At 56.9% G+C, this 22,917-nt stretch overlaps 1 protein-coding gene across 1 annotated transcript in view; it reads right to left on the bottom strand.

Moving 5' to 3' along the window:
- Positions 1–22,917, bottom strand: part of VAC14 (VAC14 component of PIKFYVE complex) — a 113,787-nt gene that overhangs the window by 9,859 nt on the left and 81,011 nt on the right. The window contains exon 15 of the mRNA XM_003829478.6: positions 1,348–1,522. Within this exon, the coding sequence (XP_003829526.3) occupies positions 1,348–1,522 (175 nt within the window). The remainder of the gene's footprint in view (positions 1–1,347; positions 1,523–22,917) is intronic.

Below are 22,917 nucleotides of genomic sequence, written 5' to 3'. Positions count from 1 at the left end.
CTTCCCGGTCCACGTGGGGACCTGAGGGAAGGGCCACAGGTCTAAGTCCCAGGGGCCTTCAGTCGGGGGCAGCCAGAGCCAGCTTAGCACCCCGGCTGTTTGGCAACCCGGCTGGGAATGAGCCGTCACAAAGGAAATGCTGACAGCTCCTCCGCAGACCCTGTCATTACCTCCCAGTCCCAGAGCTGTGTGGTGGCTGCGAGGGCCTGGCTGGGAGTGGCTGTCCTTTGTGCTGGCATGTCTGCCCTTGGCAAAATCACAGTAATTGTCCCCCCTCCCCACCCCAAAGAACTCTGTGGTCCCGGAGCCCCATGGGGCTGGGATGATGATGGGGAGTGGGCAGGGAAGGGAGGAAGCACACTTAAATGCCATCTCCTCCCCACCTCTGCAGTCCACTTCGAACACTTGGAAACCACCCAGGAACCCAGCCCACACTTGGGGGAGCCCTTGCCCCCGAGGAAAATTCTTAAGGCCTCTGTGAATGTCTGGAAGGAACCACAGGAGGGAGGCAGGGCTGTGGCCTGGATCGTGCAGAGCCACTTGGCCCCAGATGCCCCTGGACATGGGCCTGGATATCCCTGAGGCTCCTGGGGAGGGTGTAAGCAGGGTCTGAGCCGGCAGGGGACCTGGGAAATGAAACCCCTGGAGTCCCTGCCTCCAGGATGACGCCTGTCCCTGCACGGCCTCTGCAGCCACCACCCTCAGCCGGGACACGAGAGGTCTGGGACCCGCGTCTCTCCTTGTTCATAGGGGAGTGAGAGTGAGTGAGTGTCCTTTCTGCTCTCTCTGACCAGTCGTTGGTGCATCCCCATCCAAAGCCTGGGACGGATGGGCAACAAACTTGACACCTTGGCTTATGACAGGTGCCTTAGGAGCCAGATGTGCCCAGCTGTGGGAGAGAGGGGCCAAGCCAAGGAGGGCGAGAAGAGCTGTTAACCCCTGATTCGCCAGCAAGGTTATAATCCAGAGGCCTGGCCCTAAGAGGGTGGCACCACCACGCAGGGTGGGCCCACGGCCAGCAGAGCCTCTGTTTTCAAGGGGGCGGTGCCTGGAGTGGGACTGGGGTGTCAACCAATGGAAAAGGCAGGGCTGTTGGGGGGTCAGGGTGGACACGTGGACCCTCCTGCGGGCAGAGACCTCAGTGTGGGTGACGTGACGCACCCATGGTTAGTGCTGCGCAGCCACTCACCCGGGATCCCTATTTCCCAGTGGACCAGGGGAAGTCTCGATTTCAACCCCATCTTCTCCCTGAGAGCCTCCTGGGGCCAGCCGAGGGGCGGGCTCACACAGGGTGTGCCCCCTGGCATGCAGGAGACGCCTGAGGATGGAGTCCCGGACGCAGCCTACCAGGGTCTTCAGGTCCTTCAGCTGGTTCCTTAGCTGGAAGAGCTCTGTGGAGGTCAGCAGGATGGTGTTGAGGGCGTGGACCATGGTCGAGGCGAACTTGAGGTCCTCCTCCCGCAGCAGGATGTCTGCCATCGAGTGGAAGATGTTCTCCGCATTCAGCAGGAGGCACAGCTGCCTGGAGAGCAGGCAGACTGGGGTCAGGGCGCAGGCCGACCTGGAAGCCTCTGTGTCTCAGCCTGGGAGGCCTCCTCTTGGTTTTGCAGCGTCCTGGGGAAACTGCTCTTTCCTGAGGCCGGTGTGGAGCCATGACTCTGAGGCCTGTGGTCGTGGGAGGTCGGGGAAGGGTGGGGGGAATGCCACACCTGCCTCTAGGCCTCCCAGCACTGCCTACCTGGGCCTAGCCACGCCAGGGCGCCCCACGCTATATTAATCTCCTGGCACAAGAGAAACAGCTGGGCCTCCAGCTACCCAAAATAGTTCCTGGGATCCCGTCACCTTCCTGAACTCCCACATGCCTGGGCAATGCCCCCCACCCCAGGCCAAGACACGCCTGTCCCCTGCTGGGCTTTCTTCTCTTGCTAGAACTCATCTTCATCCAGCCAATTCTCCACACATCGGTCACCTGTTTACTGCCCCACTCCTCCTCCTGGAAGCCCCTGAGGTCAGGGATTTGCACTGTTCGGGCTGTACCCTGCGGCCTGGAGCACAGATCCGTGTGGGATCAGCGTTATGACCCTGAGTTTTTTCTTCACTGCACGGATGGTGAAACTCTGGTGAAGTGACTTGACTAAGGTCGCAGAGTCACTTACGGCCAGAGTCACTTAGGGCTCGCTGGTCCCTGGGCCATGACCCCTTTCCCATCTCTTGTCTAGTTAAGAGTCGTTCAGGGCTAAGGATCGGACTCTGTGAAGAGAAGCCTCCCTGTTATACAAAAGGCAAAAAGGGAACCCAGAGGATGAAGAAAAGCAGATTCCTCAGGGTCCCTGGGCCGGATGACACGAGCAGTGAGAAGTGGGTGGTGAGGACAGGCTTGGAGGAATCCGCGCTGCTTTTCCACGTGCCCTTGGAGGCCTGGCCTGCAGGGGAAGGGCACCTGGGCAATGCTTCCCAGCTGGAGTCCCAGGGATTCGGAAGCTTCCCCAAAACAGCATGATGCAGGCAGGATGGGGCATGAGCGGGGTGGCTGGTGAGAGGGTGGTGTGCAGCACTGCGCTTCCTGAGTGCTGGGCTGGCGGCAGCGTGGCACCCCTGCCCACACCACCTTCCGTCTGGGGCTAAGCTCTAGTGCCTGACGCCGCGTCCCGTCTCCAGGGAAGCATCACCACAGTTCCAACACGGCGTCGGAGGCCCCGAGGTCTTGGGTGCTCAGTGACGTGAGCCACATTTCTTGGTGGGAGGCCTGAAACACCTCCATCTCCTCCTAGGTCGCTGGACTCAGCCTCCGCTCCGCATGACCTGGGCCCAGCTTCCCAAATGCCCCTGAATGCCAGCCATGGCTCTGGGGCCAGGCTGGAGAAGATTCCTCCCCACCCCCAGCCCCAAAGCAACCCCAGAGCATTTGGTAACAAAGAGGCCAGACCACAAAGCGCAAACAGTAGGCAGGCCGTTCCAGCCTGCCCCGGCTGGAGCCTGCAGGCCTGGGCAAGAAACCACGAGAAACAGAAACAAGCGGCGCAGGGAGGGGGTGGCGGCCGCACGAGTGAGGGCCGCTTCATCTCCCCGCGCATGCCACCAGGACCCTGCCATGCCGGGGGCTCCCCTGGGGTTAGGTGGGAGGTGAAGGCCTCAGCCTGGTGTCCCCAACTACCAGCGGTGTGATCTCAATGTCTCCGCACAATTTTTCCACCTTAATTAGGGGCAATACCTATCTGTGAAATAGGGGGAAGTTCTCAGAGGGCAGCCTGAGGATGAGGAACAAGCCATGTAAGGCTAGTCCTCTGGGGAGCTGCTGGCTGCAGAGGGAAAGCCCAGCCAGGCAGCCTCAAGCCAAAGGCCAGGAGGTGGTGGCCCTGCTGCAGAGCCCAGACAGTGCTTCCTGGCCCCTCCCGGTCCCCCAACCCCTCCATGAGCCCTGTCTCCATGGCTGTGGGACAGAAATGTTCCAGAAGGGCAGGCACAGGAGGAAGGGGGGCGTTCTGACAAATGGTCACAAGTGCCCGTCGCCGGCAGCTGGTGCCGTCTCCATGACAGAGGCCAACAGCTGAGCCGCTGCCAGGCAGCGCTCTCCAGGGATCCAGGCCGGCAGGCGGGACCTGTGGCAGCAGAGGGCAGGGTGGTGCCCATGTGAGGGCAGGCTGAGGAGGGTGCGGAGGGAGGGACGGAAGAGGGGCTGGTGGTGAGGAGAAGCGGGCACCCAGGCCTCCTGGTGTCCCAGAGAAGCTGGGGAATGCTGACTGTGTTACAGAAGGTCAGGAATAGTGGAGTTTTCTGGAAACTCTTCTCTTGCCACCAGTGATACCACCCTCTCCTGGTTTTCCTCCCACCTCTCCCCCAGGGCTGGGGTAGCCCCTCCGCTCTTCTCTCTCTAGTCTGTGCCTCTTGGTAGTCTGTGGTCCCAATCAGTGACTCCCACACGTGCCCTCCGGCCCTGAGCCCCTGCTGGGCTCTAGATGGAACAGCTGCTTGCCTGGTGGAAGGCCCTGCCTGGCCACCTAGCAGGCATTTCAAACCTTGCTGGGCCACAACCAGCCCTTGGTGTCCCCATAGACTTGCCAACCCCCTCCTCATCTCAGTAAACGGTGGCACTGCCCACCCAGCTGCTCAGGCCCAAACCACGAGTCATCCTGACCCCCAGTCCCTCTGCTGGGTCCACTGGCACGTATGGGGGCCTTACCCTGGGAGCACAACCTACATGGCCACCCTGCCCCACACACCCGCCCCCATGCCTAGGGGGCTGTCAGCATCTCCTGCCTGGTCCATCTCCCCATGTCTCAGGATCTGCCTCCTGCTGCTTCTCCTGCCCCCACAGTCCACCCTCCACACACCAACTGGACAATCCTAAAACAGGCCCATCAGAACATGCCCCTCCCTGCTGGGATTTGCTAGCGGCTTCCTCCTGGATCTGAAACAAACCCAGCCCCTCACCTCGGCCTATAGGGTCTCACACCTCTCGCTGGTTCCTCTCCAGCCTCCCTCTTGCTGTCCCTCCTCCACTCATGGCATTCTAGCCTCTTGGGTTTTTTGGTTCCTGACCTCGCCAAGCCCACGTGGCCCTAGAGGCTCTGCCTGCTCTGCCCTGGCCAGATGGCTTGGCCAGGAATGGCACGTGGCAGGCTCCTCCCAGACATCGAGGCCTGGGCTCCAACCTCAGGTCCTGATGAAGCCTCAGTCTGAAATGCAGGCCCCTCCTACCAGCCCCTTCTAAGAGAAAGTTCTAGTTCTTTCAGGGCACTCATCCCCAAGAAGCAAGGGTCTCCCGAACGGAACGGTAGGTGCACTGACCCTCCACCCCCTCCGCCAGGCCAGCGCATTCTCTCCGTTCATGCCCAGGCAGGCCTTTTTGTGCTGTGCAAACACCAGTGTGTGGAAAACGGCAGTCTGATGTTACATTTTTGCCCTTGTCACCCATCAGGCCAAGCCCTGGCCTGGCTGCCCTGCCCTGCCCAGATCTTGCACTCTCTTGCTGGCTGAAGAGGCCTGGGAAGCCAGCTCATCCCAGGAGACTCTGGAGCACAAGCCTCCTCATGAGGTGTCTCCCTCTGAGTGAGGTGTCTCCCTCTGAGCATTGCTAATTAAAGCACCACAAGAGGGAAAGGGAGAGGAGAGACCGGGAGCAGGCACCACAGAGAGCAGTGCTGAGGCCATGTCATGCTCCAGCCGCTCGCTCAACCACCCTTGCTCCAGGAGGAAGAGCCTGGAGAGGCTGCTCTGGGGCTGACAGCGGAGGGGCCTCCACTGAGGATGACTCCCATCCTACTGCTGGGAAGGAGGTGGGGGCCGCATCCTGCCTGACCCCAGGTCACCCTAGGTTTGGGGAGAAGGAAAACCCAGATCACTGCGTTGCAAAGCCTCAAGAAGACAGTAATAATAGCGGAAGTGTTGGCCAGCTCACGGGGCCCTTACTACAGGCAAGGCTCAGGGCAGAGGATGTGAGAAGTGGGCCCTTGAGTCAGGAAGCTGGGGAGGGAGGAAAGAGGGCCCATTTTCCACTACAGTCCCTAGTCCACACCGGGATCTGTACAGACAGGTGGCCTTGGAGTTCCCACGCACCTGGCACTGGGCTCTGGGTTAGCTCCACTCGCAGTGTCATGCTGAGTCCTCACATAACCTGGGCAGGGTTATCACCCCCACTGCAGAGAAGAGGAATCTGAGGTTCAGAGAGGACCCACAGCTGACCGGAGGAGGAGGAACAGAGTATTCAGACCTAGAAGAATTGACTTCCAGAACCTGAGTTCTTCCTCACCACTCTGCTTCCCCAGTGCCTGCTGTGAGTGGGCACCAGGGGCTGTCCCTGCTCGGCAGAGGCCTGGCAGATGGCTGCCTTGCAGGGCTGCTGCATCATCACTTCTTTGCTGAGCCCCAGCCCAGCTTGAGTTGCCTGCCTGGCTCCCAAGCGCAGCGTCAACAGTGGAGCACAGCTTGCAAGCATTAAACATGTGCCCATATTTTCCAACACCCGCATGAAAACGCTATTCGTCATGAGACAATGGCCTGGAATGTGCTTGGAAACAAGGCAGAGAGCTGGGGTGGGAGGGAACCTGAACAGGGTCTGGGAGGGCATAGGGGACCTCTTGTACCACCCTGGAGACCCACCATGGGGCTGGAGGAGGGCAGGGGTCCACAGGGGAGTGTGTCGAGTCAGTAAGGGGGCCTCTGGTGTATCCCGATGACTCAGGCACAGGCAGGGGGGATGTGGCCAGAAGGCAAGGACACACGCCATTTAGGAAAGGCTCCTCCCTCAGTGGCAATGGAGCTTTTGGCCCAGCAGGGGCTGTGTCACTGGTTGTGTCCTTCACACACAGCCCAGAGGCCCTGTGGACCCAGCTCTGCCTCCCCGTCTTGGGCTGCTGGCTGCCACCTGGACAGCTGCTCCCCCTTTCAGGTCTGGTTTTGTGCTGGGGGCGGGACCAGCTTCTCTTTGGTTTCTCTGCCACATACCCAGGCGCTCTCAAAAGAGCAACCTGCCCTCGGCCTGCTCTGAACTTCCCGGAGCCCAGCAGAGGGGGCGGTCACTTAGCCTTAAGAACTGAGACTACACAGCCTTGCCCATGAACATTCCCTTTGGGGCAGCCTCCCAAGGCCAAGGCTAAGGCTCATGCTGAGACCAGGGTAGGAGAGACGTGGCTCTGCATCCCCCTGCAGCCTTCCCCACTGCTCTGGAGCAGCATCTGCCTGGAGGTGACTGCACCACACCTGCCAGGCTGGTGTGAGCCTTCGTGTCACCGTCCCTCCCATCACTAACACTGGCAAGCATCAGCACACATCAGGTGCCAGCCATGGACAGCCGCAGGCCTCTGTGGGAGATGCTCTCCCAAACCCCTACCTGGCATCCACACACAGCCCCTGCTTCAGGTGAAACCTGGGCCAGGGTGGGCAGGAGGAGTAAGGTGTCAACTGGCTTTGTAGGTGCCGCAGTGTCTGGGTGGCTCTAGACTGGCCAGTCACGCCCTAAGGTCATGTGGTCCAGGCTGGCAGGAGCCCTGCCTCATGGTAACAGAAGGGGCGGTGGGAGAAAGGCATGGATGGGAGCCTGGAGCCTGGCACTGTCTTCTTTGTCCTGTCCTGGGTTGGGGGCAGGGGCCACACACTGCATCTCCTCCAGGGATAAGACAGGTCACTGATTTGGGCAAAGCCAGGCCTTGGTTTGGAGGACAAGACTTCCTGGGGGCTTTACCCCCCAACACCCCTCCTGCCTGGGGCTGTGTGCAGAGCAGCAGAAGAGGGGCTGTGCAAACACTGCTGTCTGAGGGTGCAGCTGGCTGTGGCCAGTGGCCTCTCCCCACCTGGTTAGTTCCTGCAGGCCTGGAGCAGGGCATGAGGAGGGCCAGCTCACAGTGGGAGAGAGGGAGCAGTTCCTTTTAGGACAGACTCATTGTGGGAGCCTGGGGAGGGCAGAGCCTGGCACGTTAGAGGCTAGGGACAGCTGGAGCCCGCTCGGGAGGAGCTGGGGAATGGCTCCTTCGCCAGGTGTCTGTAGGAGCAGAGCCCCGTGCTGCAGGTGAGGCCCAGGAGGGCAGAGGACGGAGCTTGGGTCTCCTTGTGGGGAGTTGACATTCTGGCTCCCTGCCGTGCTCCGCCCTAGGGAAGCTGGACTCTGCCATGTGGCTTCAGGGAAGACATGAAACTTCCCATGATCTCATGTCCCTGCACCCTCTGAAAACAGGACCAGCGAAGTGACCAAGGCCAGAAACACTTCCCCATCCTCACTGTTGGCTGATCCTTCCCAGGTCCCTCTGCTGTTTGCTCGGGATACTTGTGCCGGCTCCCTTTGGGGACCCTCCTCTGGCTCTGGTCACCAAGCAGGGGCATGCTACTGGCCCCCCGCCCCCACCTGCCCAGTGACTGTTAGGACGCTGAGCCATCTGCTGGGGATGGGAACCCATGCACTCACTGGGTGCAGGCTCTGCCCTCCCCACCCCTCCTTCCTTGGGCCTGGCTTCTTAAGAGGGTGACCAAGGCAGCAGCGGATGATGCATCTGACCCGTCGTGGGGGTGTTTTGGGTGAGTGTTCAGCCTGGGAGGAGGAGAGGCCGAGGGCCCAGGAATGCCCTTCTGCCAGCACTGGCCTGCAGGGCCCTTGGTGGACGCAGCCTGCCTCTCTGCCCAGGTGGGCCAACCTGGCGCTCAAGGGCAGGGATGTGGACAGGACATCAGATGAACTCAAGAGAAGTTCATGGGGAAATGGAGACTGAAGCAACCATCCCCTCCCAGGGGCCTCTGACATTCTTGACTATCCCAAACAATAAGCCACCAGCAGCGTGGAAAACAGCTGGCCTGGCGGGGACAGACCCTGGACTCAAACCCTAGAAAGAGACAGCAAGGTTGAGAGATGAGCGTGGAGGCTGGGGGCGCCTGCTCCCGCCCGGCATGCCCTCAGCTGCTCTCTCTACTCCAGCCCTCACTGGCCCCGCAACGCTGCCCTCCCCATGATGAACAGAGGACTCAGAAGAAGCCTCAGCTGGCAAGTTCCAGGAGGGGTGGGTGTACCCCACCTCCTCAGTTTTCCGCTATGCTCCACCTTGTCCACTCTCGCGTGCCATCGATGGGACATCCTTCCCAGTGGAGCCTTGTTGGTGGCCCCATGAGAGGCAAGAGTGTGGGTGATTTTGCTCGGTACCTCCTGTTAGACTAGTTCACACAAGTGGCCTCACTGGATACAGATACAGGAAGGTCTCCTCCTACTGCCCAACCACCCCCTGCAACTACCCTATCGGGTTCTTCATGCCTCTGCTTCTCCAGTCTGGCACCAGGACCCTCTGGTGGTGCTCATCTCCCACCCCAGCAGGTCCAATTCTCTAGCCCCACTGGCCTGGTGGGGAACCTGCCTGCAAGCCCAGCTCTTTGGTCAGAGGGTGTCATGGGGCATGGGGTCAGTGATCGCTGTGCTCCCTGGCAGGCTGTTGGCAGCTCTGGATGGGGATGGGGTTCTTACATGGGTGACTGGGCAGGTAGTCCTGGCTCCAGGTCCCTCAGAGGCTGGGCTGGATGCTGATTCTGAGGACAGTGTGGGCTGGGTGGACTCCACCGGTCTCTCTGCAAGTCGCCTTAGGACTGGGCAAACCAGCAGGAGGGCAACAGGCTTCAGGTGCCTGCTGAGGGCAGGGCATCCTGGCTCAGAGGCCCCTCCCTTCTCCCTATGGCCAGGCCTCCTTCCTTCATTTCCATCCCCAGCTGCCTGTGGCTCACTGACCATGCACAGAGGGGCGAGCCCTTGTTTATTTTCTTTTTTGAGACGGAATCTTGCTCTGTCACCCAGGCTGGAGTGCCATGGTGCGATCTTAGCTCACTGCAACCTCTGCCTCCCGGGTTCAAGCGATTCTCTTGCCTTGGTGGCTGGGATTACAGGCATGTGCCACGATACTAGGCAAATTTTTCTATTTTTAGTAGCGACATGTTGACCAGGCTGGTCTTGAACTCCTGACCTCAAGTGATCCACCCGCCTCGGCCTCCCTAAGTGCTGGGATTACAGGTGTGAACCACCACGCCTGGATAGCCCTTGTTTCTTTTCTACATTGGATGCTGGATGGTGCCCACATCCATCCCCTTCAGTGGTCCAAGGCCAATGGACCCCAGTACTTTCCTAGGAGATACCTGGAGTCTCACAGCCAATAAATCTGAGGTGCAACCTAATATCAAGGCTACAAACTACAGAGAAGGCCTGGACCGCTCCCACCGGAAAAGGGCCTCCTCCTTGCCTTGTTCCTGCCCCACAGCTGGGATCCTTTAGGAATTTAAAGAGAAAGCAGCTTTTGGGTCAGTATAACCTTAGGATAGGGAGAGGAGGGAGTAGCCTCCCATCTCTAGTCCAGAACGCTCCAGAATCTCACTGCATCCTGCCCCTCCCCCTCTGCTCTCTTCCCTTCCAACTCTCTGCTTCCAAGTATGAAAACTGTAAATCTGTTTTATTTATTTCAATCAATCCTCGGCAGTGTGCCCCTCAGGGCAAAGGCAGCCATGGTAACCCTGCCAACTCATGCCTTAAAAATTCATCGTGTTTAATGCAGTCGATGTGTCTGGTACACTTAAAAGTTTCTTGCAGGGAGTGGGGTGGGAGGAGGAGGAGGAGGATGCGGAACTTGTTTTTCTGGGCTTTGTAGGGAGCTGGTGGAAAGGGGATGGAGGGAGGAGGGGCACAGGAAGAGGCCTTCAGTCCTCTTAGCCATCTGTCCCTCTGTGCAAGAGGAGGTGCCATCGGGCTCTGGGAGGTCCCAGACACCTGTGCTGGGCTCATCTAGAGATCTCCATAGAAGGTCTCATCTGGGTGGGAGCTGCCACAGAAAACGAAACAGTCTCACAGAGGCAGCTGAAGCCTCAGCCCCCCAGGATTAGCAGGTCCCCACCCTAAGTTTGGGGCTTGCTCTAGAGAGCAAGTTGACTCCCGCTTTCTGAACTGCCCAGGGTGGAGTCAGATGACCCTTGCTGCCACGGGAGGGGCTCTGCCTTCTCAGAATGGAAGTCATCTTCTACCTTGGCCCATCGGGCTGGCTTGGCCTTTTTTCTTTTTTTTTTTTTTAAGATGGAGTCTCGCTCTGTCATCCAGTGCACTGGTGTGATCTTGGCTCGCTGCAACCTCTGCCTCCTGGGTTCAAGTGATTCTCCTGCCTCAGCCTCCTGAGTAGCTGGGATTACAGGCGCCCGTCACCACACCTGGCTAATTTTTGTATTTTTAGTAGAGACTGGGTTTCACCATGTTGGCCAGGCTGGTCTTGAACTCCTGACCTCAGGTGATCTGCCGCTTTGGCCTTCCAAAATGCTGGGATGACAGGCGTGAGCCACCGCACCTGCCTTGGCCTTATTTTCCATGTGTCTTTTCAGTCTGACCACCCCGTCCCCTGTGTCCATTCACAGGTACTCAAGCCCCCTGTTCTTTCCCAGGACAGCCCTCCCCTGTCTCCTGCCTCACCTGCTGCTAGTTCCCACCAATTTCCTTCCTAAAGTGGTACTTGGCCCCTGGGCCCTCCCTGAGCCCTGGTTCCTTTTCAGCTTACACCACAAGGCCTAGGGCTGGGCCCCTACAGGCAATGGGGGAGATGAATGCTTGTGGGACAGAAAATTAACTTCCAGGAAGGGACAAGGTGGCCTGGGTTACTTTGGCCGTGGGGCTGGGCATGCACATGGAACTGCAGGCCAAGGGGCTTCAGAGTCAGGTGGGTTCTGAACTGTGTTATCAGGGTTCTTGGCGGGTGTCTGGCTCTGGCGGAAGCATTTCACATTCTGCAAGGAGTCCCTGTGAGGGAACTCAGCAGGTGTATGACTCACAATGAGGTCTGCGTTTGTGTCTTAGAAAAGAGGCTGCGCCTTCTATCCCACATAGACACACCCCAGAACACGGCTGGATGCAGGTCAGATGGCGAGGGCTGGGGACAGGCGTGTAACCCTGTGCTGGAGGCTCTGAAGCCGAGATAGCAGGGAGGACCGATGGGGTATCTGCTGAGATAGTGTCTTGGTGTTGGAGAAAAACGCAGTGTGAGGAGGGCAAGGCCGGGGTGAGGAGACAGCTGGGTGCGGGGAGGAGGGGCAAGAGTGCGGCCGGTCTGGCCCCTGCCTGGAGACCATTGTCCCCCAGCCATAAAGCCGTGGCACGGCCGCAGGGACCTTCTTGCATGCTGAATCCTCAGTGCAAATGAAAACAAAGGGACTGGCCACTAAAGGAAATCCTGTTGTCTCCATGATAATCAACTCCAAGAAGTGCTGAGAAGTGCCCAAGCCCTTGGGTCCCTGCTGGGCTCCTGCCCTCTCTTGCCACAGGGATTTCCTCCAAGCTGGAATCACCATTTCCTTCCTAATCCTGGCCACAAATGACAGTACATTAGGAACATCGTGTACATTCAACTCCTCAGCATGGGCCACTTGTGATTTCAGCCCAGAGCCCTTTCTAGCAGAGAATGCCATGTGCGGCACAGATGAGAGGCCTTGCCAAAGACCCCCTCGGTCAGCCTAACCCCAGCACCAAGTACTCACTGCTGCCCACCCACCCCTTTGTCCCCCAACAAGCTCCAGGGCCCACACAGCACAGAGCCTTAGACACACTTTTCCGGGAAGACAGTTTGGACCTCCTGAGCTGCAGAGATCACTGGGGCCTTCTGGTGTGGACTGGAGCGAGTTTCTCCAGAAGCTTCCTGTGGCTCCGGGGCAGCATATCTGTAGCCAGCTCCTTTTACCCCACTCTCCCGCTGGAGCCACCTCTGTGGGTGGATGGCACTGACCACACCTGGCTGGGATGGTGTTGGCCTGTGATCCACACTTAGTTCTACCCTCCTAGGGCAATGGTTTGTCTCCAAGGGTACGAGAGGGAAGCAGGGCCTTGAAACTGCAGCCATAGTTCTGTGGCCTGGACCCAAACTCTGACCCAGTGGAGAAAGTCCACTGGGCTGACTCCAACAGCAGGTTCCCGGAAACCAGTTGGGAGCAGCAGCTCCTGAGTATGGGAGTCAGGCCAGCTACTGCCTGAGGTCCAGGCTGGGGTGATTTTAATATAAAGATTCCTGGTGCCCAGGGAGACATGGCCAAGGCTGGTGCTCTGAACTGGCTGATACATTCCCTGGCTGACACTGCCAGGGAAATGGCCAGGGAAATGGCATCCCTGAACCCTACCTGCCCTGGGGCCTCCTGGGCTCTGCTGGAGAACTGCAGCTGTAACCTTTCTCTCCCTTTGAAGCCCTCTGGGCTTGAACCCTCTAAGCAGGATTTCCTCCTGAGGATGTGCTCAGCTGCCCCCGTGGAGGCCAGCCCTGCCCACGAGGAGGCCGCCACCGCCTGGCACGCTGCTTCCTGGCCCTGCCTGCCCTTGCATGCCCCTGCCACCCGCATGGGACAGGAAGGAACTGAAGCCAAGGACTGGTCCCAGGCCACACAGCCAGGGCCACAGAGGGGCCAGAACTTGGGTTTCTGACCTGGCACTCATGTTCCCATGAACATGTTCCCATGCTCTGTGGCATCTGCAAGGGACACAGACCTCCCTTCCCTGGCTGGCTCCCCTTCCCACCCATTCCCTGCAGCTTGTATGCCCAGGGCAGAGACACCCCTTCACCCTGTGGCATGTGACCTCACACGGGGTCCTCTGAGATTGAGTCTGTCTTGGGACAGGTAATGGAAAGGCATCCCTGCATCTCTGCCATTTTCCCCTGCAAACCGCGGGGGGACTTGTGAGGAATGAGGCGGGTGAGGGACAGCAGTGCTGGGACCCGAGTAAGGTGGCCAGAGCTACTCCGGCCCCAACAATGTCTGGCGACACCCCTTGCCCGTGTTCTGATCACCAAGCTGTTTGTTTTCCTTTACTTCAGGCGACGATTCCCAAACTAGTCCCTTTGTTCCAGGCCAGGGAGCACTCCAGCTGCTGCGTATTCCACAGTTTACAGATGGCGAGCCTCCCCTTCTGCCTCGTCGGTGCTGGACCAAGACACGGAGGCCTCGGCAGGGCCCACACTCGGCCCCTCTGGCCTTGAAGCCACGTGCCCAACTTGGGTCCAGCAGCCCCAGTGTTCATATGGCCATAGCCCCGTGTCAACATTTCCCTCCCCCAAATTATTTAACCAGATGGGCTGTCCTCTTGGTCATGGGCCCTGGGTGATTACAGTGATTCACTAGTCTCTCGTGTTCCCATGGCAACTTTCCTTCAAAGGACCTCCTGCGCTCTGAAGGAGTTCCGGCCAGGGGCTGCCATTCTGGTTTCTGGGGGCACCTTGAGTGCTCTGCCCTGGGCGCCATGCACATGGCTTCAGCTCCACGTCCCTCAGCGGGGAGCCGCTAGCCCCTGTCCCATCAGTGTCCTCGTCCACCCAGAAGGCTGCGCATTTACCCTCTAGAACAAGGAGGGTCCCTCAATCCAGGAATACCCTAACTGAGGGACCCCAGAGCCTGGCTGTATGCATGGACCACGCGCGGGCCTCACCTCCAGGAGGCCCACCATCTGTACTCTCAGCAAGCTTCCGGGGCGGCCAGAGACCTGCTGCCTGCAACTGCCTCACCAGGCCCGATCGCTTCAGGCATGGCGATGCCCTCCTGAGGGAAGGAGGAGACTCTGGCAGGAGTCTGAGAGGATGGGTGGCAGCAGGGCCTGGATCGGCCTTGGAGCTCTAGGCGGAAGGCCCTGACACTTGCCTTCTTGAGGCCCCACCCCCGCCTGTGCAGAGTCTGGGTCCTGGTTTACGTTTCTGCTTGGCATTTCACTGTTTCCCTGCTGGTCTCTACCTTCACGGTCCCGAGCCTGCTGTGCACAGCCCTGGCCTCCTCTGTTCAAACAGAAAGATAAAGAGGTCAGCTCTTGGGCAAGACCTGTGCTTGGACTCTTCCTGGCCTCCTGACAGCCATGTGGCCTGGCCCACCTGCATAGCCCCAGCACCCCGAGAGGAAGCACAGCTCACAGCTGCTGCCCTGGGCACGGGCCATTCCTGCCTTTCTGGCTGTGATTAGGAGCTAGAGCCATGAGTGCCTTTCTTGTCTTCACATCTTTAGTCCAGGGGTTTTGTGAAATTTTATGAACTGAGATGGCTTTCTCTAGGCTTTATAAGTGCCCACTTAAAGAGCACTGAGATAAGTGTCAGGAAACAGGACGAGAAGTTAAACATGAATGCTCACCAGTGGTAACAAAGAGCAAATATCAGAGCAGCCCCACGGCAGCCTCTGAGAGGCCGGTAAAAAGATCAGAGTCTCAAAGGACTGGGAGGATGGAGGTGCCACAGCCGTAGTGGTGGGCCACAGCATGGCTGGGAGGGGGCTCCTTCAGTTATTCTCGGCCAAATGGAAGGGGAGGGGTTCTCCTATTTGTACCCTCCCCCACCCCCTCCCGGGAGGCTGAAAAAATTCCTTTTGTGATCAGCCCTTTTCAGAGAATTTTAAGACGGATGAAATAGGCTTTTCATCCACATGTTCCCTGCCAGCCCAGGAAATCTTCCCTGGATTAAACGCGTGAGAAATAAGAGGGCCGCAGACATGAGGCGTCCTTGGAAGTCACCCGAGGGGACATGTCTTAGTCCTAGCTCTGGGTTACAGGCGAGGCGCCCTATAGCAGAACTTGCGCTGGTGGGCAAGAGGCCTGCTCCCTCCACTCCCCACCAGGATCACGCCACTGCCCCTCTGAGCAAAGACACGAGGTAACCACCGACAGAGAAAGGCGGGTGGACAGATTTAATACTGGGATATGGCAGCCTCCGTGGGGAGGGACAGTGACCCTGAGCCATTGGGCTCAGGCTGGGAGCGTAGAGGCAGTGTCTAGCCGGGCTCAGGATCCGGAGGGAGATGTGTTCTGCACAAAGACAGTGAAGGCGGTGGACCTGGGCAAGCTGCAGAGCTCTCCGAGTCCAGAGACCACTGCTGCCAAACCAGCACCAGACCAAGCCTCATGCTGATAAATGCACAGAAAGGGCTGCAGAAAGAAACACACCAAGCTGAGACCCAGAGGCTACTTCTGAGGGAGGAGGTGGCAGGTGGTCAGGGGTCTTTCCCATTTACTGCTATACCATTCTGCATTATTTCAGTTTTTATTTTATGTGGTTTAATATTTCTAAACAGAAAATAAAGTATTGAGAATCCTCTGTGTGCTTCTCTTGGACTCCTTCTTGGAGAGGGTTGGCGACGGAGCCCACGGGCAGGGCTGGGGAAGGTGCTACCTCCCCAGGGCATGGGTGCTCCAGCCTGGCCACGATAGTGGAGCTTTCCTCTCTAGAGGGGCTGCTGCAGGTTTAACAATGGAAACATGCATTTTACAAATGAGAGGATCAACAGCCGGGAAAAGGTATTTTTAGCTACGGTGGCTCTTTGCTTCAAAGGCGTATGTTTCATCTAAAACCAGGCAAACCTCCTACAAAGTCTGCCTGCTTGCAAGGAGTGATTAGCATAATACAAGCACGAAAAAAGAGGCCTGGCTCCACTTTGAGGCAGGAGTGCCTACTACAGGGGGAGGCTTTCTCCTAAAATAGAATCGCCAGCAGATGAGGAAAGTCTTATCAATGGAGACGAAGCCCCCATCTCCACTTAGAGCAAAAAAGCTACCGTGCGCGAACAGCCTGGCTATGATGGGCGCGCTGCAGCCACCAGCATAGAGCGGGGTCTGAGGATGGAAACGCTGACCACAGTTCCGCCCTGAAGACCACCATTCTGGGTGCTGTTTGAATCACTTTTGCCTCAGGCTCCCACCTTCTTCCAATTAAAGTACAAAGGGTTTCGGGCTGCCTTTCCAGACGTCCTTCCCCTGGGGGTAGGGAAGAGCCCAGTCAAGAATGGCCAGGGGAATGGACGTGGAAGAGGGCAGGCTTGAGGAGACACAGATGATGAAATCTTAGGGAGGCACCTTCCCCAGAGGCCACACCACTGTGAGTCAGATGTCTGCTCCTCTGGGCCCCTCTATCAACCCAGAGCACTTGCCTCCTGGGCTCCCCACTCTCCTGCTCAGGAGCATCTTTGTTTTTGTTTTTGTTTTTTTTTTTTTTGTAGGGATGGGGTCTTGCCATGTTGCCCAGGTTGGTCTTGAACTCCTGGGCTTAAGTGATCCACCCACCTCTGCCTACCAAAGTGCTGGGATTCTGGCGTGAGCCACTACGCCCAGCCTGTGGGCACATATTTGATTGCTATCTTTTCTCTCCTAGAAACCCATTAGCTGGCTGTGGGAAGCCCGAATCTGGGCCTGTGGGCCTGTGTATACGTGGAGAGAGGCTTGAACTCTTCTCCAAACACCACAAAAATGAAACGGAGGCTGTGACCCTCCAGGAGCGGTAACTGCAGATACAAATCTCTGCAGCTGCTGGAAACAGGGCACTCGGCAGCTGCTCCAGTGCCCCTCTCCTGTGGCCTGCTTGCTTACCAGGCCCAGGGCCCATCCTGGGGGCCTGCGACCTTGGGCTGCGGGGGTCGGGGAGGGGGCTGGGGCAGAGAGGTGGCATTTTTGCTCTCTATTTTAGGCATCACTGGCAGGAATGACAGAAGAAACTGGAAGGATCAGTCATCTCTCCATCATCTCTCTCCCCTGAGGATCCCCACAGGGGTAAGATCATAGATGGGTCTTCCTGCGAGGGTCAGGGACTGGGAAATATTCACAGACGGGGCACACAGCTGAAGATCTGAGAAACCAATTACTATGCTACTGGGGGGCCCAGGAGAAGCAGAAACAACTGGACCGGGACAGCCGCTCAGGCTTCAAGGGCAGGAATGGAGGTGACTCCAGGAACCTGTCAACTGTGGGGGCAGGGGGCTTCCGACAGAGGTAGGTGGGGGTCTTCTTCAGGAAAAGGGCTGGAAGGAGGGGCTCAGCTCATGGGAGAGGAAGGAAAAAGCTGACTCTTCTCAGGAAAAATGAGTGGACAAGGAAAGTTGGCCGAGTTCACAGGCACCTGGCATTAGCTGACTGAAGCCAGCGTACCCTGAAGAGCCAAACAAGTCCATGGCAGGGATGTCTGCGGTGTCGAGATGGTTTTAAACTTAGTCCAGATTATCTGCTTAAACTGCCTGTCCTAGCAGCACTGAACCTTCCAGAATGACACAGCAGCAAGAACCCTGGTCAAGCCAGCTTCCTGAGCCGGCTTCCTAACTAGCCTGTGGTGTTTCACGAGACTAATGGCAGAGGAGAGTGTGTAGGGCCACAGCTGTCATGGTGAACAAGTGAGGGTCTCACCACCTGCCCCCACTGGCGAGCCCTGGGCCCCACTTCCCTCCGTCCCACTGGAAGCTCTGTGAGCCAGCCACCTCAGGCACAGCCTGGCACATGCCCACTGCCTATCTGAAGGCCTATCTCAGGGACTTGGGCACCCTCACACAGGGGGAGGAGGTTTTCTGAACCTGCTTCAGCCCTCCACTGGCTCACAGGGTACCTCAGAGGTGAGGCCACCAGGGGCCTCCCAGCCACACTCCAGGTTGCCCAGAGGGTGTGGGGACTGGCCTCTGGGCTTCTGAGCAGACTGCTTGCTGTGTCAGAAACACCTCCCCCACTCCTTCCCCGACCAGTTCCTACTCATCTTTCCTGGCTCAGCTTAGATGTCACGTTTCAGAAGCTTTCCCAGACCCCCCCAACAGGCTGGGCACCCCCTCCCCCACATCTGTTTCACCAAGCATCACCACTCTGCGATGCTATGCTTGCAATCGTGACTAACCCTGGCGGGCAGGGACTAGCTCTGCCCACTGCGGTGTTCCCACTGGTGGGCACTGTGCCAGGCACTGACGGACACCCAGGACAGGGTTGCTCAGTGATACATGGCGCTTCCTGGCTCCCCTGCCTGCCTAGCACAGCAGCAGCGCCCTACCGCCCCCTGGGTGAAACTCTGATCTACCCTTACAGGGAGGGGGCCGAGCCCTTGCTCCTGGCGGTTCCATTCTCAGAGAGGCGAGCACTCTTGCCCGGCCTGACAGCTGTGGCCTAATTTCCAGGGCTATAACCGGGCTCCTTATTTTTACCCACTTGGTATTTTTCATTACTGATGCATGGGAGATGGCCAGGGATTGGGAATGGGGGAGGTGTGGGCTAATGGAAGACGCGTATGCGGTGGAGTCGGGGCTGTCGGGCCAAGGTGAGGGCCTGCAGGCGGGATAGAGAAGGGGTGGGGACAGACCAGACAGATACATGTATTTTTAAATTTTACAAGGGAAAAAGAAAATCCCAAATCCCACCCCCTTGTTTTTCCTCAGTAAGCATTTTCAACAAGGTCACAAATGCGCTGGCTCTATAGATTTTTGGCTCCAAACCACATTTCAGGCAGCCTTTAAAAGCCAATTCTTGGCATAGCTTCAGTGGAGCCTGAGGAGAGGGGAAAACTAGGGCACTTTTATGCTTTCAGAAAACCTCGGATCCAGGTCACAGCTTCCTGGCTCTGCTGACGCTGTGGGGCACCCCCATTCTCACAGGCCTGACCTCAGGACCCCCCTCCACCTCCCCCAGTGTTTTCTTCAGAGCATGGATCACAAGACCAGGTCACCTGTTTCTTCGTTACTTGTCCCTGTGGGCCCCTCCCATGAGGCTGCAGCCCCGGGGGAGGCGTGAGCCATGCCACAGCTGGCATGGGGCCTGGCACATCCCAGGCACTCAGGAATATTTGCGGAATGCCCCTCTGTGTGGAGTGAGTGAATCTTTGACCCCTGTTCCCCAGCCAGGGAGCTCTCTCCTTATGAACTCCCCAGTGCTCTTGTCCAGCCCCTATAAGATGTTCCCATCTCCCTGAAATACCTTCTCCCCGGTCTGTGGAGGCTGGGCCCATGTTGGCCTGGCCCAGGCCCTCCTCCGTACAAAGGCAGCAGGCAGCAAATATTTACAGGAGAAATCAAAGCCTCAGTTTCTTTCTGTATGAAAGAACCCAACTGGCCCATAAGGTCCCTCCTGGCTTCTCCCTGACTGAGACTCTCTGGGACTCTGATCAGTTTTGGCCCTGCGGCTACCCAGGCCTGGGTCACATGTATGGAGACAGGGCCCCAAGCGGGCCCTGCTATGAGGTGCTGGGCCTGCGTCCACTCCCAATTCCACACACGACAAAGGGTAGAAGACCCATCCGCTCTGCCTGCATGGATGCTTCCAGAAATAGTGCTGTTGGCGGAAGGAGGCCACAAAGGAGGAATCAGCTGGAGGCCATACCTGGCCACCACCTCCTCACTGCCTGCTCCCACTGTGGATCTGGAGGGTCACTGGGTCACATATACAGCTTCACCCTCCCACTTTCCTGCAGGAAGGAAGGAGTTGGCTGCTTGGAGGTGAAAAAGTCACTCCCTCAGTTACCCCCATGGTGGCCCTTGGTAGGGCCTGCTTCACACTCCTCCTCTGTGAGCATTTAAACCCAGACCACCAGGTCCACACCATTGTTGGCTCTGCCTCCTGATGTCCATGGCCTTGGATTCTGGTTCCAGAACCATGACGGCCCATGACACCTGCTCCTGTGTCTGAGGGTGGGCACCCGACCCTTTTCAGGGCAATCAGCACCAGCGCACTCTGGCCACACTGATGGGTCCCATGGGACATGAGCCCAGGACAGGTGCTGAAGGCTGGGGTGCCGAGAGGGCCGGAGCGAGCCATCTGGCCACAAAGCGGGTGGCCTGTCCACTAATGGGGCAGATGGAGGAGGAAGAGCCAGCTGTGGCGGGGGAGAGGAGGACTTGAGGACAGGAGGTGGCCTGAGCCTTGAACTTCTAGTTTTAAATGAGCCCATCCTCGCCTCTGCCTGCACACTACCTTTATTTTTCTTTTTTTAAAAAAGTATAGAATGTATTTTCTGGATATAGATCGGCACACTGAATAGTATTGATACCTTTGTTTTTCTTCCTGTAAGGGTGAGAATTGGTTTTCTGCCATGTGCCGTCCAGAGTCCTGACTGCACAGAACTGGACAAGAGCTAGTTGCTGGGTGGGTTGGGGGACAGAAGACGGGAGAGTGCTGGGGTTTGAGTATTCATTTTTTTCTTTTTCTTTTTTTTGAGACAGGGGTCTCACTCTGTCACCCAGGCTGGAGTGCAGTGGCGCAATCTCAGCTCACTGCAACCTCTGCTTAAGCCTCCCTCTCGCCTCAGCTTCCTGAGTAGCTGAGACCACAGGCGCATGCCACCATGCTCAGTTAATTATATTTCTCTTTTTTTGTAGGGCGGCAAGGGTTTCACCATGTTGCTCAGGCTGGTCTTGCACTCCTGGGCTCAAGTGATCTGCCTGCCTTGGCCTCCCAACGTGTGGGGTTACTGGCATGAGCCACCGCGCCCGGCCTTAAGTATTCATCTGAATGACTCTATAACTTTCTCTCTTACTCTTCTCTAGAAACAGGAGAAAGTGAGTCAACCCCAGAACACCTGCGTTCCAGGAGCTGAGCCCGAGGGAGCAGTTGGGCCAAGCCTGGCTCTGTGACCAGCCACTGCTCACCCCGGGAGCTCCTCGGCTCCTCACAGTTATCTACTAGTTGCTTCTGGTACTGAGTGCACAAGTTACTAGGTGCCAGGCTGTCTCCTAAGCACTTTCCATATGCTTCGTCACTCAGTCTCACAGGGATTAGGAGGAGATAGTGATGATCCCCGTCTGCATTTCTCTTTTAAGAAAACTGTGCTTGGGGCTGGGTGCGGTGGCTCATGCCTGTAATCCCAGCACTTTGGGAGGCCAAGGCGGGCGGATCACGGGATCAGGAGATTGAGACCATCCTGGCTAACATGGTGAAACCCTGTCTCTACTAAAAATACAAAAAATTAGCCGGGTGTGGTCGTGGGCGCCTGTAGTCCCAGCTACTCGGGAGGCTGAGGCAGGAGAATGGCATGAACCCAGGAGGCAGAGCTTGCAGTGAGACAAGATTGCGCCACTGCACTCCAGTCTGGGTGACAGAATGAGACTCCTTCTTAAAAAAAAAAAAAGAAAGAAAGAAAACTGTGCTTGGGAAGGCAGCCACATGGCCAGCCCCTGTGGTTCTCCTGGCTCAGCATCTCGTGGGAAGAGTGACCCCTTTCCTTAGGTGTGCTGTTGCTCCCCAACTCCACGTGGGGTTCTGTTAGGGCTGCCACTCACAGCACCCCTCAGCCCCACCTCCCTGCCACTGGCCCTGTCTGGGCCAATCAGAGCTTCCCTCTGGATCATAACTGGCTGGGATGCAATGCCCAGGTGATGTGGTGGCCGTGTCTCTGCCACTTGGAAGAGACCAAAACAGCATGGCTGACCTCAAAGACTACAGAGATCTTGCTGACCCTGGTCTTGGTCTGGATACAGAGGCCAGTGAAGTTCCTTTGCTCATTTTGGTGCCTTTGACCTGGGTTCCTACCACATGCCACCCAAAGGGTGCTGCCCAATACAGTAAGATTAGTGGTTCCCAGCTCCAGGCTGCAGACCACTGCTGGCCTGGCTGCCGCAGAAGCCCCTTGGATTCTGGCAGGTCGGGAGGGCTGGCAGGATGGCTAGGAAACTTTGCTTTTACAAAGCACAAACAGGCTGGACTAGCTGGTTTCCAAGACCCTGTCAAGAATTAAGAAAAAACACCTCTTGATTCCAGGTGGATCATGCTCAGCATCCGCTTACTGGGAATGCGGAACAATCATCACTCAGAAACAGGCGGCTTCATGGGTATGTTTCCATGAGCTCCTAATTCCCCGAAAAAGCATCACAAAACAAAAAAAAATGCTAACTGTAAAGAAAAATTGATTACCTGGACTAGATTAAAAATAAAGAACGTCTGTTCATCAAAGGACATCATTAAGGGAGTGATAAGGCATGCCACAGAATAGGAGAAGATAATGACAGTATATACAACTGAGAAAGACTCAGATTCAGAATATACAAAGGACTTCCACAAATCAATAAGAAAAACACCAAAAACTCAGTGGGAAAATGAGACTTGAACAGACTCGTCACAAAAGAGGATATCCAAAAGGCCACTAAGCTATGAAAAGTTGTTCAACTTCATTAGTCTTTAGGGAAATGCATATTAAAACCACAAGATGATACTACTGTACCCCTAATCAGAATGGCTAAAATCAAAGACTGATGATACCAAGTGTTGGTGAGGACGTGGAACAACTGGAACTCTCCCACAATGCTGACGGGAGTGGAAGCTGGCACAAGCACTTTGGACAGTACCTCCCTAAGCCCATGGTATGTCTGCTTGCCAATCCAGCAATTCCTAGGTATATACCTAATAGAAATGTGTCTATATGCTTATCAAAAGGCACATAAGAAAGCATTATCCATAATAGTGTCAAACCGAAAATAACCCCCATGCCCATCAATACTAGAAGAGATAAATAAATCACGGTATCGTCATACAGAATATTCCATGGAAATGTGAACTACTGTGACATCCAACACAGACGAATCTCACAAACCCAGTGTGGATCCAAAGAAGCCAGGCTTTGTGAAAAGAGCACCAGCTGTACGGTTCCATTTATATGAAGCTCAAAACCAGGCAAGATGAACCTCTTGTGTTGGAGTCAGTACTTGAGGGAGGCGGGGAGGGGCTGTCACTTGCAGGAGACGTGAAAATGA

Source organism: Pan paniscus, chromosome 18 (assembly GCF_029289425.2).
Source record: "Pan paniscus chromosome 18, NHGRI_mPanPan1-v2.0_pri, whole genome shotgun sequence".
Taxonomy (NCBI): Eukaryota; Metazoa; Chordata; class Mammalia; order Primates; family Hominidae; genus Pan; species Pan paniscus.
This window is presented reverse-complemented; position numbering and strand designations above follow the sequence as displayed.